Genomic DNA, 15,481 nt, shown 5'->3' with positions numbered 1-15,481 from the left:
TTTCCAGTTCATTATTGCACAAAACAAATGCAGGAGCACATAAATTACAGTCGAGATATTGTCAAATCTGGTTGTTTCTCTAAATGTGCATTTTACAGTTCAGAAATAATGCAGTTATTACCATTATTATTAATACACTTGTTGTAACCATTATACATTACTTGGCTTCAGTGATGTTTGTTATACGTAACACTTATAACATTGTCCATAATTTCTTTACTTACTAATAACAATGGATAAAGAATTGGTGTCAGCTTTTGTGTCCAGTATAACCCGTCTTTTGGGTACTAAAACGCTTAAAATGATCCCCTAATATTTCCAGTACAAGGTGCTAATATACTGCAACACATTAACATTTTTATATTGTACTGAAGGTACTAATGGCATGAAATTAACCTATAAAGAGAAAATTCTGCAGACTAAAAAGGTATAAAGACACATTTCCAACTGTTGCTTTTCCATTTGAATCTCATTTGATTGAAATGATTGAATCAGCACGCTTTGGCTTCGAGGTGAAGTTTCTTTTTATAATTTCACTGTACTGTACCGTGACACAAAAAAAAAAGAGACAGATTTTAATTTTTAGTCAATCGAGGTTTGAACATGCACACTTCTAACCCGGGCGACCTGGTCGATTTGAACGCCGGCCACGGTGATCATGTGCAGATTGGCTTGGTTTTCATAACTTTGACCGTGATTCACCCGAGGTAATTGAGTTTGGGTTTAACAGAAACCAAGGTTAACCATCATTCCCTCAAGAAATATTAATCAATTATTCTCCCTGCCGGATCAGCTCTGAAGGCAACTCATCTGGAAAGAAGCACGGGGAGATATAATGGGAAGTGGCAAAGGGACTGTTGAGTGAGTGCTGTAATGCCTAATCCTTTGAGACAGCCAAATGCTGCAGTGTCAGTTTTGGTCCTCCGCGTTGTGTTCTCAGGCCTCGTGCTCCTGCGTCTGCGCAGCCTGCGCAGGCCCTCCCGCAGCCTTGCAGGGATTGTTTATTAAGGGCTGACAGTTGTGAAGCTTGCCTCTGAAGCTAATGGATGTTCCGGTGCAGGAATGAAGTGCCGTATTGGACAGAGTGGGCTGTGATTAAAATACTCACTTTGACTTTGTGACGTCTTGATAGAGTGGTAGCCGTTAAAAATAAATGATCTCGTCTCTTTTAATATATGCCCTCTTTGTTTCTCTTGGGTGGCTGTTGAAATTCAGTTATAAGACCTGTCTCGATTCTGTGCGTAAATTCGCAAAGGTTTCAAATGACCCCAGGCATATTTTGTTTCTATAAATACCTTATTTGATATTGGGGAAAAAAGTAGAAACTATTATTTTCAGAGTTACAGAGAAGTGGAAATTTGGCTGGGGAGTGGTATACTTCAGTATGCTCCAAAATGCTATTTCAGTTGAAGTCTCTCCAAATATTACATATTTTTAAACACTGGTACCACATGTGGTGAATTGTGCACACTTGTACTCACATTATACATTAAACATCATACCCTTTATGGCCTTATTAAGCTCCTGTAATTAACCATGGCAGTTTGCAATGAATTTTGGGGGCAATGAACCACGGCTCACCTTGGATCACGCACTGTGGCCGGTGTATTTACCCAGTTGGACATTCTCTCCCAATTCATGTTCGTATTTTCCCCACCTGTGAGTGACTGTCTACAGCCAATGAAAAATAGCCATTCAGTCACATAATCAATGGTTTTCTGTTAAGCGGGGATGTTTTCCTAGTAGAATCCCAGGAAAAAAAGCAGTCAGGGAAAGAAAGAAAAAATAAATAAGAGAAAGTGTGAGGGTCAAGCTAAAAATACATACTGTTCAGTAGCAGAAGATGAGGAATTTATTGAGCAGTGGCGAGAGTTTGAGGGCCTTTTTAATCTGTCCACAAACAGCTACCACTGCAAAAAACTGAAGCACAATAAGTGGAAAGAAATAGCGGGCTGGCTTGATGGGTTCTGGTAACTGCTTTATAGCCTAATCCTGCTTCATCGGTGACTAGTGGTTGGCACCAAAAGTCTATGATTTTTTTTTTTTTACCACAGTCCTGAGATAATGACCCAGAGTGTGACTACGTGATTTCAAAATGTATGCGATAGATCAAGCCTGGCTGATTCCCTAATTTTGCAGTTGTTGACTGGCAATGGGTATCTTTGAAAGGTACTATAATGGTACAAATATTGTCTTGAAGTGTTATTTTACACAAATCAGAATGTATATGTATTTTAATTTTAAATTTCTTAACCTGGCTGAGTTTGCTTCAGATACTGTATATAGATTTGACCTGTTCTGATGTGATGTGTGTGACACAATAGATCCATTCTTTACAGAAATAGGGAGTTGCATGCGTTACCTCTTAATAGCCAACAAAATAATGTATATTTCTAAGCAAATAGGCATGAGAAAACCAATGTTAAGTTCCCTGAATATGATAAAAAATGTCTGATATAAATTCTAATTATGATATGGGAAATATCCATAGCGCCATTATGAGGTTCCCTTGAGTAATATCACTGGAAATGAATCGTGGAATGTTCCAGAGCAGAGCATGGCAGCACACAATGAGCCTACAGCTGTCTCACTTGAAGTGTAAAGCATTTGAAAGCAGAGCCATGTTTGATATGAAGCTATAGTGTAAAGTGAATGGGAGGAAGCCGGGTGTGATGCAGAGGTTGAAATGGCGGGTGAGATCAGGGATTGAGCGCAAGATGGACGAGTCATAATGTTGTCTGAGAGTGAGGGTGAGGAGCAGGTGGCGTGACCTGTGTTTCTCTTCCTCCCTCAGCCTGCATCCCCTTCCAGGAGGACAGTCTGAGCGAGACGGCGGAAGGTTCCAGAACCGAGAGCAGGTCCATGGAGTCCACCGGAGGAGGCCCCTTGGCTTCAGAGAAGCAGGACTTCATCAAACCCGGAACATTCTTCAGCATGCAGAGGGAGCAAGAGGAGGACTGAGGGGGAGGCAATGCCCCAAGGCTCCCTCCCTAAACTGGGGAGGTGCTAAGCTGGGTGGGTTCGGGAGAGAGAGAGAGAGAGAGAGAGAGAGAGAGATCAAAATTACATCTGATAACGGCGAGTTGTTAAACTGATTTTAAGTGAAAAAAAGGAGCATTCGTAGGCACTCAAATTGCTGCTCTTCTGTGCCGTGCTGAAAGGAGCCCTCAGATGCGGCACTTAGAGGATGAAAAAAAAAAAAAATGTTAATGCAATCAAGCCTGTTAATCACTTCTCTCTCAGTCATTTCCACGAGCGGCGAGGAGGTTTCCAGGGCCGCTAACGAAGTAACCCCCGACTCGGCCGAGCGACACAGGACTCGCCGAGGCTCCGTGCTGGTCTTCAAGCCCCCCCCTCCCCCCGCCCCCTCTGCCCACCCAAACAATTATGCCCCATTTGAGTTGTTATGCATTTGCCTGCAGGGACGCTAAAATGATGGTGGGGGTGGTACTTTAAAGCCCCCCGCGTCAAACCAACAGGTACCGCAGCGCAGTAACAGATAGATACGAGGGCATCAGAAAGCCCCCGTACCTCCTGCTGGTTGGGTTCAGAGACGCACCTTCCGAAAGTGAGGCCTACAAAGAACAGGCCTTCTATTAGCATGGATTTGAAAATCTACACACACCACAAAGGCCCTCATTTGCACAACAGAGGGAGTCTGTGTTTTGGTCCCTGCGGGGGTAGTCCTTTCTCCTGCGCGCACCTTCTATATTCAAATTTCCCCACATTAAAGTTGGCAACAGCCGAGCCTCAAAAATGAATTTCCGACATTAAAGTGGTGAGTAATGTTTGTTGATGTGTGTGGGGTTTAGTGGAGAAATGCTTCTCCTCTCCTACCAGCCTCATTTGTACTTTGTCTTGGCGCATGTTACATAAATGACGGGAGAGCTGCTGAATTTAGCATGTGATGTATTCTTTCATTGTCTGTGCCTATTCGAGGGAAAGTACGTCCTTCTATACCAACATCGTAGCGTAAGTTGTGCATTTGGAGACATGTCGAAGCAAGTCATAGTAACGTGAAACTGAAGCACTGCAGTATTTGTGACAAATCAGTATTTTTTTTCGACTGATGAGCCGGTCACTTACGTCGTTATTTTTTTAATGCCATCTGGCCAAAAGTTCACTCACGGCCTTAAACTATGGAGATGTACCCGTGGCGAGTATCTGAGTGCAGCAGACCACGTTTGAGAGCGGTCGAGGAGGCTTGGGAGAGGTGCGGGAGCTGCCGGCCGCCCGTCGGCGGGGCGATGAAAGCGGAGGTAATTAAAAGGGATCCCTGGCCGTTTGATGAGGCGCGGGGAACAGCGGTTCCGGCTGTGAGGCCGTGTGGTGCCTCCCTGCAGTGCCGGACTGCCCAGCGCTGGAGAACACAGAGCAGCACTCGTCCCCCTGGTTCGGGCCAGCATGCTAACACTCCCGCAGATGAAGGCTAACGGGATGCGTTACACGGAAGGATTAGATCACGGGACTTGACTGTTGGCGAGCCGCGAGTCAGGGCATCCCCCCCCCCCCCCCCCAGAAAACCCCCACAGCAGCGGGGTCTTGAATATGTGCCAACTGGAAAACCAAGCATCTTCTCCGCTTGCTTGGAAAAAGACAGGTCTTAATAAAGTGAATGGAAACAGGCATTGCTCATGTGGCTCATACGTTGGTGGACTAATGGTGGTGTCCAGTTTGGTTCAGAGATCCCATCCAGCCATTCTTAAGATATAACTTGTTATTTAGCTGAAGCTTTTATCCAAAGCGACTTACAGTTGATTAGATTAAGCAGTGGACAATTGCTCAAGGGGCTTGAACCACCAATCTCCTGGGTCCCAGTCATGTACCTTAGCCTCTAGGCTACAGGCTGCCCCCCCAGATGACAAGGGACAAGTCCATGTCGTAAACTCTGAGGAGGAGGGGGGGGGGGGTCGGATGTCCCCCACACTAGTAATTAGCAGCCCCTATGTTGATTACCCCTGGCTCCACCCCTTTCCCCCCCACCCTCTGAATATTGTCCACAATGGATTTCCAATGGCCAGGAACTTGGAGATGGTCACGTGGACTGAGTCAATTACCCTGTTACAGTTAAGAAATCCACCGGGCTGATACTGCTCATATTTCATCCCCGGTAAGGATTACCTGTCAGGCCCAGAGGAGATGTATTGATCTGTTTTCCTTTTTCCGGCAGCAATCGCCTGACAAAGGCACCTAGGACGGGGGTGAATGAGTGATGCCCACCCCGGCTCCCCATCGCAGGGGGCTTCCACTGACCCACTGACAGGGGAGATAATGTAGTCATAAACTCTGCATGAACTTGAGGGGAGTCGGCCCTCGCGCCCAATCCGACCCCGCCGACCACCGGCGCTCCTTCCCGAGTCGAGCTGACCCAGCTCCCGGTGGCCGTGTCATCGATTATTTATTCGTGTTAATTGCGCCATTTTGAGCGGATAACAAGGCGAGGTCGAGAGACGCCTATGCAAACACGTGGAGAGTTCAGCTTTTCATTCACGGCTCAGCGCCACGCGACCACCCCCCCCCCCCCCCGGTGCTCGGTCTACAGTTCTTTAATCAATTCGTAAACGGAGTCAATGTACGATATTGAAATTCATAGCATTTCTCATACCGTTTTTGTTGCGAATGGGGGGTGGAATATTCACAGGGCAAGGCTAAGATTAAGTATGACATCATTACTATAGAAGATAATTATAGTCAACGTGCCCATGCCAGTTAGTTTCAGTCCCTAATGACACATGCAGTTTTATATTTCGAAATGTATATTTATTGCAGTGTTTCTTGTTGTGAAGTACATTTATATCACCAACGTCAGTGAATCAATAACATGTATCAATCTTAAAAGACACCATAATGTAGGAATTAGGAAATCATTCTTTGAATCAGTTTCTTCTTTTATGTGTATGAAACAAGAAGTCGTATAAAGTATTACAAAATATATGTTAAAGTAATTGCTCTTTTTTAAAGACTTTCAGAACAGAATTCCCTGTAAATCTTAACATGAAGGTGCTAACGTATTATAGTGTAAATTCATTACTCCTTCAGAAATTTTACGGCAGCTGAGATTCTTTTGGGGAGGTTTTTTTTTGCCTTGTTCTACGGGGTCGGGGAAGCAAATAGACCTATTAAAATAGTAATATCCCAGATCTGCCTATGTTGCATGTAATGTGGATACAGCATATTTCCGCTAAGAGATTGAATCCATCCAATATTTAACATAAACTAGCCGTGTCATCGTTATTACTTTTAGTAAGAAACTACCAGAACTCTATCAGTTCCTGTACATGGTCTACTGTGTCAGGGGTTACGAACACTATCACTCGCTGACATTTTCCAGTTGATGTCAAGGTTCTTAGGCAGCTTTTTCATACGAGCGAGAAATTAGCACAATCTTGTTATAACTGTATGTTAATCCTAGCTGTGGACGCATGCATAACTACTACGTCATTCCAAGTGATCCAATGAGGAATGTTCCCCGCATTGAGAGCCTGCTCTGTTTATTATTCAGTGTTAAATATGTAGTATGATATACGTGTAGGTATTACACATATATTTCGGTTTTATCCCCTTTCTTTAAAATAGGTACATCATCTTGAATGTGAAATAATCACAAGGTAAAAAAGAAAGCATGATTATACCATCGTGACTTCATGATTTCTTCAGCGGCAGTAGATTAGTAGCCAAATAAGGAATGGAATTAGTCTGAATTTTGAGTTGAGTAATATCAGAAGTACTTAGTATGGCTTTCTGTGGTTCCTGGATGTAGATAACATGCAACTGCAACAATTATTTGTCATACTGTGAAATACATGTTAATATCAAAAGGACTGCATGTTCTCTTGGACAAATTACAGACCTTATGTGACTTTCTTAAAACCTCCTCTCACACAGCTTCATGCAAGAACTGTAGAGCATTCGTTTGAAGTATGAGATATGTAGATATGTTAGGGACGTTAACGATTATTTGCTCATATGTTTATTTTGTGATTCTATGAACAGTATAGTTTTTACCCGCCTACTATGTTTTTCATTACTGTTTACTTAGGTAAACTTTCCCCTGTCTCTTCACAAGGAAGGCACTGTATGACCAAAGACTAAAAGGGAATGCATTCATGTTTGATGCTTAAATCCAATTGGCTATTACGGTTTTCATTTACTGTTAATCATTTCCAAGTATGTATATAGATTATTTTTTGTTGGACATTGGATTTTAGTGTATACTTTGGCAGCTAACTATGCAGTTGCAGAAACAGACTAACATTTTTCTTTGTTTATTGGAAAATATTATGCACCAAATGGACATCCAGTAGCACAGTGACTGGCCTGATTATGTTATATTATTTGGAATGGGCATCCATCTTTTACAGAGGAATTCTTTTTAGCAGAAAAATCCAAACTCTAGTGCAGTAAGTTTTTAGAACAACAGCAGCCACCATTGAAATACATCAGGCTTTGATTTCCAAAATAAAAATATATTAATATTTCAATTAATAACATTCTTTTAAGTGTCCAAAATATTCCTAAGCACAATACATTCTCTTTTAAGTGGACAGTTTAATTTTTACCAATGGAAGCAAACATGATCTGACAGTGCCAGGCTCAAGAACACAGCAGCTAACTAATCTTGCAAAATTGAATTACATTTTGAGGCCAGCTCCTTAGAAGCTGTATAATCTCAGTTAAACATTAACATTTATATGGAGTTTGTTTTTTTCTTGCTAGACCGGAGAATACCAGCTACAGCTCTCATTTCAGGTATTTCGAGTTATATTATTGTTGATTTTGATAAACTTGTGAATAGTAATTACTGCCCTCAAAAATATATTAATTAGTCCAACTAATCATTTGATTTGTAGAATGATAAAAAAGCAAGCTAATCTCCTCCTAGAGTTTGCATATATTTGACTCAAGTCCAGATGCTAATTTACTCCATCCATTACTACAAGTGAATGGATTTGTGGTTGCTAACTTACTACCTATTCGTCTTGTACCAGTGCTCATAATTCTGAGCATATAGACATGCTTCTGAGCTTAAAATATAACAACATCTCTGTCAACTGCAAGTCAGTGGATTGCATGTATAGCTAGCTGAAGATGGCCACTTCGTAATCTTAGGGAGAACAATATGAATAAATACTATCCTATCAGATAATAGTGGAATGGTTAACTGATCTTCTCTATCTTTTGTGCTCAATAACCATTCAGTCTTTCATTTGGTTAATTCTGGCTTGCACTTGTCTTTGTTACAAACTTGCAGATTAGCTTTGCAATTATCTGGTCGTCTTGCACCCGAGCAGCAAGGTTTAAGTTGGGGACCGGCTACTTTTCAGGAAGGGTGTCTGGTTTGGAATACTGTGGAGATTTTCCTGCTTGGCTTGCCCTCGCAATCTAACCTCTCAAACTTTATGGAGTCCTTGGTTTTAATGACAGGCGTATAGTATTCTAACAGTTGTGAATTTTGACCAGATCCACCAGGTCTGCAAAATTGGAAATATTAATGCTAATGATAACATTTTGGACATGATTAAAAGGCTCTAGTTCTATACCACCATACTTGTAGTCCAACTGTATTTATTCTATTTTATTTTGTCATTGAATTATAAAACTGCAAGTGTTCAGGAGGACCCAATTATGTTTGTGTTGTTTACTTCTTAGGTTAATTGTTTTCTATGTGTATTTTACTGGTATACTGTATGTTATGACTTACCATTAACTGGAAAAGATTGACAATATGTATGATTCCAATAAAAAACAAAAAAAAACAACAAAAGCAATGAGGGGTTGTGTTTATGTGGTCCGTGTGCTGGGAATTCCTGTGCTGTGTAGGTACTGTGGCTACAGCAGAATGCTGACGTGCCCCTGTGGTGTCTGGTGCTATTCTGTGAGGCAAATAAGGTAAGTGTCGTGGTACTAAGATAGACAGGTGAAGCGCGCACACGGACTAATGATGTCTCCTGTCCCGCTGTCGAGGTCTGGGGTGAGCACACAGGGTATTGTGTTGCCGGCATACAGCAGCCTTCCACAGCCGTGTTTTTCCGTCCTTTCCGGTGAGTAACCGACGTTCTCTTTGGATTCTTTCCATCGTCCTATTACTCCTTCATTCTCGCAGAACATTCTTGTTGTTTGTGGCGGTGGTATACGTCTACGGTCTGTGTTCTGAGATGCCGTAAAATCCAGCTGTGGAATGTAAGCACTTACAATCGTTTTAAGTTTTGAAATGTTTTAACTTAACGGTTATCGTGGTAAAACTGAATTTCACGGAAGTTCATTCAAGGGAAGACATACTGGTACTGTTTGGGTAATCAAGTAGACAAAACATCCCAAGCCCTAGAAATCCCATGTGCGACTCTTAAGCCAAAGTAAACACAACCAACGTTCCTAAATTGCTTTGGCTGAGAGAAGACTAACGAGGCTTTGGGAGCTAAATCAATAGGTCCCCCACTGTTAATCTTTTGGTCCGACGGAGAAGGAGTCTGCAGCCACTTCGTCGTATGTTGAGAACCAAGCAAATCACTCTGTGCTCCGGCAGTCGAGAGCTACAAATCGCATCTTCTGCTGTCTGTCTTTTTCTACTCCCCCCTTCCTCTTCAGTAGATTGATGGTGAAATGGAAGAAAAATCAATGGCTTCCTCTAGTCAGAAAGAGCAAGCTTTGTCATGTTTAAGAGTTTGATGTGCAGTCACAGAGTCGGTCACAAGGCCGGCACCCACTACAAATCAGTCAGTCTCCCCCCACGGCCCTTTGTTTCATGGCTGGCTCCAGGCAGGGAAATGAGCTTATTTCAAACAGTGATTTACATAAGGTTTGCCTTTGCCTGTCTCCCTGGCCTCACCTTTTTTTTCCTGTGGCTGCTGCTGCCCGTCTTCTGGAGTGCGAGCTGCGTGGGGGGCCCGGCTTGAAGGAGCGAAGCCTCTGATTTGCGGCAATTACTGAAGTCTGTTTGTCCTCTACTTTCTCTGTGTGTCCGCGGATTCTGGCTCGGAACGGCCTGTGAGAATAGTGTACGGGGAGGTTAGGTGTGTACTGATGTGCAGATAGTCTAATGGGTGTGGTGTGTGCGCAGACTGGATGGTCCAGGCTTGTCTGTGAGGAGAAGCTGTGCTGGACTTCTCCTGGAGAGCATGGAGCAGGCCTAACTTACAAAGCAGCCACCTCCAAGTCACCTGCACTCCCTGCTGAAAAAACTCTAGCTAAGTTTTGAAAGCTTGGTTAACCAGTCAGACCAGCTCCGTACTCAACAGCTAAAGCTGTGTTTTGAAACAGATGGTCGCTGGTCATTTCAAGCTGGATTTTACACCAGGGCTGGCACAGGGACTGATGAAAAAGGGGTGATGGCTCATATCCCATCATGCTTCACCCTGTTCCTCTAAAGTTGTTTTGTTTTCCGCTGGCACACTGGACCGTTGATGTATTTAGAAACTCCTCCCTCTGTGTGTTTGGGCTCAGTGTCTGGCTCGGTTCACATATCATAAACAAGTTACCAGAGTAAATGCTCGCGCACTTTTCGCCGGTGAGCAGACCGCTTTATATGCGGCGCATTGGTACAACAGCAGTTTGGCATCCGCGGATACTGATTTGTAAGCTAAAGGGATCGCGTCTCCGCGGTCGTGAGTTTGGACGTTTTATTTATTCTGCACCTGCAGACTGAATTCCGGGAGCGGCCCCGAGTGTGATTGTGCCATTTATTGTGCGGCGTGTTTGCGATGATCTGGGGCTTGGCACGGACGCCTCTCCCCTGTATTAGAACAGCACCATTCCTTTTCATTCTTGTGGCATTTTAATCAGAGCGTTATGAGGTTCAGCGGGTGAGGTACGCCGAAAGTTGTGTTTCCTGACAGCCAATAAAAACCTTATAATCTCTGTGATTCAAGTGGCCCATTTTAAAAATACTAACTAGCGCTATCACTCAGGCCACCCTCTTCCTTTTAATACCCTTTTTTTATTTAATATACAGCCCATGAAAAATGAGAGACTCCCGGCTTGGCGTGTAGATATTTTGTTGCTGATGATGCGAGACGAATTTCCATCACAGCTTTGTTTCCACTCGGTGAGCGGATAATCTTTTACAGCGCAGGGGGAGAGACTCGCGCCCATCAATCTCCCGGGCTTATGGCTGCCGTTCAGTCGCATTACCCAACCAGAACGCACACACACGTACACACACACACACACACAAGCGCGCGCACACACATACCGGGGCAGGATGGGAGGTTCTGATGGACCTGAGCAGAAACTCTGAGGTTCCCTCACTGTTATGTTTGCGTTAAAACCTCGCTCTCTGTCAGTCAATTCGGGGATATCATTGCGTCCACATCCTCCTGATAGATAGACAGACAGATAGATAGATCATTACATTTATATAGCACTTTTCTAGACACTCAAATCACTTACAGTGATGGGAAACTTGTCTCAACCACCGCCAATGTGTAGCACCCACCTGGGTGATACACGGTTGCCATTTTGAAACTTATCCTAGAGGGAGGGAACGCCTTGTCTTCTTAAAATTGCTGTAGCCCTATGACATTATTTCTGTCATAGGGTGAAATTGTTGTTAGTCAAGCTAGCAGTGCAAGGAGCCAGTAGAGTGCTGGTCCTCCAATTTAACTCCATTCAGTTCTGTTGTGGCAGCGATTTCCTGTGGCGCCCCCTGCTTCGAGATGCCCCGAACATGCCTACTTGGGGTTGTGGAGGTGGGGGGGAGGCCCCTTCCCTGGAGGTCTAGCCTCCCCTACACCTGCCACCCCGTCGTCTCCCTCCAGCTCCTCTCCCTCCATAGAGATATAGTTGCCCTGATTGACGGTAATGAGAACTGGCAGAGTCGATGGGGGACAAGCGGGGGCCACTTGCGCGCGCCTCTCCCGGCGCAGCCAGTCACAGGCCCAGCGTTTCTCCAGGAATCTTCGCACGGCTCACCTGTCATCCCCCCCGCGCCTCCTCAGATTAAACCGCGCGACAGGGGGACAGACTGGAGGGGCTGTGTACATGTCAATGTCAGTGACAGCCCAGAAATGGAGACTCTCTTACAGGGCGCAGACACCTCCTTACCTGAACAAACATGGAGGCAGCCGTGGAACCTCAGTGCTCTGACACCGGCTCTCCACTTAGTTAACAATATGGGGGAAAATAATGTCATTGTTCTGGGGAAAGCCCAAAACTTGTCAGTGATCTCACAATCCACAGGAAATTCAAAGTCTAGAATTTTCTGAATTTCCAGTCTATGAGATTGTAGGCTTGATATGTATTTATTGTTACTGGTGGTGTTTTTCTGCTTTCATCTGTAAGAACTTTCTATGTACCACCCTGTTGGATGTCTGTGAAAACCCCATAACGTCAAAAAGCACCGCCAAAAACATAACCCCAAAGAAAAAAAAGAAAACAAAAAAAACAAAAAAAACCTGATACTCGACTTGTTTCTGTGGAGAACTGTGCATGTGTGTGTGTGAGCGAGAGCGATAGAGGACGGCTTGGGCAGCAGGGGGCACTCCATTTTCTAATTGATCGTCAAAAGATGCACATGAAGAAGATGTTAAAGCGAAATGAAGTCATAACGGCGAATTGAGACATTTATTAGGTCAGAAGAAAGGCTCTCAGAAACGTTGAGATTGTTTATTGATTTTTGTGTTTTGGCTGGCTGCTCTGGAGTAATCGGTCCCACTGCTGCCAGGCGGAGCGACTCACCCGCGGCCGAGGCCGCTAGCCCGTTGGGCCCGGACCACATCCCAAAATGGGATACCTTAATCACTTTATAAATGGCAACCCTGACGTCCTGATTAACTCCATTGGGCCACATTAGGTCCTCTGGGATATAATGGCGTCAAATCGGAGATGTGGTGGTGTCTTTGGCTCTTCAATAAGTACATCCAGACAAAATGTCTGGTTTCTTCTCACCTAAATGATTGAGTTCTGTGCCTTCCAGGATCCAGACAGACTGCTTTTTTTGGCTTTAATTGAAACTGCATTTGAATAGGAATGGTTTCATAATATTGTTCTCTACACAATATTATGAGTTAGTTTATGTGTGTCTGCACAGGTTTTACAGTCAGGTATATAAGCCCTGAAATATAGTAGATTCAAAGTCATTGTAATTCCCAATAGGTATTAAGGTACCTTCTTAGCAAGTATATGTAAGTAATCTAAAAATGCTCTAAAACAGTTCAGTGGACTAATGTCTGGACACCCAAACCCATTGTAGGTGACGTGGGATTTAGCCTTCAGCAAGTTTGTTGTGCAGCTGGAAAAAATGCCCATACTGCTGTGTCTTTCTTTTTTTTTCTTTTATAGGTTTATTGGTCATTTTCTCTACATTCCTTCATAATTGTTAACACGGACTGTATCACTCAAAGGCCAGTCTCTCTCAGGTAGTCCGGCAGTTTTATTAGTTTTATTAAAGCCGAAGCATTTCTGCGTGGCCTCGGCTCCCGTCTTCATGTGAGCCTTTCAGATATTTAAGATAAATAACCGGCTGGGGAGAGGAGGGGGTCGGGGGTTATGGGATCGGAGGACCCCCCCCTCCCCTCGGCGAATGTGCTGAGAGGTTGCTGTGAGCGTTGGGCAGAGTTCAGGCGCACGTGATATTAATCTGACTGTAGTTTATTAGATGGGGCAGCGAGCTGTAACTGACTGCATTGTCCGCAGATGGACTCAACCCCGCGCGGTCTCCGGTCAGCCACCTGACAATACAATCAATAACCACAGTCTCATTAATGGAGCTGGCCTGACAGGGGCCCGTTCTGCTGTAGGGGACAGGGGGGGAATGGAGAGACAGCTCTGGTTCCAGGCTGGGTTGTTTTTTTTAAGCGATTACAACAGACCCCTCTGTAGGATGGTAGAAAACTGTAGGGCCATCCATATCGGGACCAGGCCGAGACATATAAATGGTAATGCCCTGCGCTATTCCTTCTCATAAAACATCATAAAAGGGGATTATGAATCCCTCCAATTAGTGCTGTCCATCAGTTTCTTTAATTGGATTGTCGCGAGTCGCTGGGAGATGACCTTGCGTGTAAGTAGAGAGAGAAAAGAGGAGTCGGAGATGGAGATTAGTGGAAAGCTGACTAGGCCAGCTACACCGTTAGTTAGGATTTAAGGACAGGGTAGATGCGGGAAATTGACCACAATCAATTAATTAACGCTATTATCTGTTAAAAGTCTACTCGGAGCCTATTAATTAATTATCAAAGTCCCTGTTGAAGTAATAGTAATACTCCCAGTTGGAAGAAATTGCTTGCGGTATGAATTTCGGAAGCGGCAGAAAGAACCTTATTGGCCTTATCTTATTGGCCTGAGGTGTGTGACTGTGCAGTGCAGTGCTCCTCTCTCATTGCTCTATATTTCAAGGCTGACATACTGTAAGAAAGCATGTTTAGCACCTTCATGCGTTTTCCATTGTTCACAATGGCGGTAAAAAAAAAACATTGTTTGAGCATCGCTTCACTATAGATGACGATTCCGGTCATCGTTTGCCTGTCGGTAATCACAAAAATAATGTTTCGTACATATCCTGATCTACGGTTACTCGTGCTCCGGGCTGAATGAAATGCACCCGTGTGACACATCGCTTTACGAGAGCCTTTACACGCCCGGCCCAATGCGAGCTCCTTTGTCGCTTCCTGTGGGCTTGCTGGCCACCCATCTCCTTTCAGTTCAGTGTCAGCGCAAGACTGTGCCCTGCCCACCGGAACGCAAAAGGCCTCTTCCTCCCATACCGTCCACTATCCAATGACTCGGCATGAGGAAGGATGGGTGATAAACAAAGAAACTACTAGCGTAGGGCTCAACACAGAACCCCCTTCTTCACCGGAGACCAGGGAGGGAGGCCGGGATGAAAGCCGGTCCGTCTCCACGAGCCCCACCCTGTGCTCGCCTCCACCCCATCGCTCTTCATCCAGATTAGCCAGGAGTTGCATTTAAACGGCCAATTGTGAGGGAGGCTGAGAGTTTCCTCGCCGTGGTGAGAGCTGCCGGTAGTCGTTTCCTTTCTCCCGGCCCCTCCAGAGATAACTCCGTCATCGGCCTTTGAAACGCAGATAAGGAGGTAAGAGAGGATCACTGGAACCTCTTTCCCCTGTCTTTGGAGGGAACAGGATGGGAGGAGAGAAACGGACAGATTGCCTTTCTTTTAAGTGTGCACCTGGGGTTGCGCTAGACTGACAAAGTGCAGGACAGTGAAGGCAACTCTTGTTGAAATTCCCAAAGATCTTCCGTGTACCCGAACCCTGCTCCTCCTGTATGGTATCATGCCTTTTCTGAAAACGCATCCCAATAACAGAATTCTTGGGTGTCCTTTTATGACTTAAATGTGCTGAGCATGGCCAGATCCTGTCAGAGAATATCTGAGACATAATTGCAGACCGGTGTGTTTTCTGCAATGACTGGAGCAAATCAATAAATTATCTTTTAATGATGTGTTTAAGTGTCCCCAGATTATTTCAGTGCGCTGTTAAAATGCCACCATTTGATACAGTCCACCCTTAATAAAAAGCTTAGT

At 44.4% G+C, this 15,481-nt stretch overlaps 1 protein-coding gene across 2 annotated transcripts in view; it reads left to right on the top strand.

Annotated features, from left to right (window-relative positions):
* The window catches only part of gpatch2 (G patch domain containing 2), a 37,142-nt gene extending 28,374 nt beyond the window's left edge, over window positions 1-8,768 (top strand). For both annotated transcript variants that reach the window (XM_061257006.1, XM_061257015.1), the window contains exon 10: window positions 2,795-8,768. In XM_061257006.1, the coding sequence (XP_061112990.1) occupies window positions 2,795-2,961 (167 nt within the window). In that variant the 3' untranslated portion in view covers window positions 2,962-8,768. The remainder of the gene's footprint in view (window positions 1-2,794) is intronic.
* Window positions 8,769-15,481: the final 6,713 nt, after the last annotated feature.

The sequence above is a fragment of the Conger conger genome, chromosome 1 (genome assembly GCF_963514075.1).
Source record: "Conger conger chromosome 1, fConCon1.1, whole genome shotgun sequence".
In the NCBI taxonomy this organism is placed as follows: Eukaryota; Metazoa; Chordata; class Actinopteri; order Anguilliformes; family Congridae; genus Conger; species Conger conger.
This window is presented reverse-complemented; position numbering and strand designations above follow the sequence as displayed.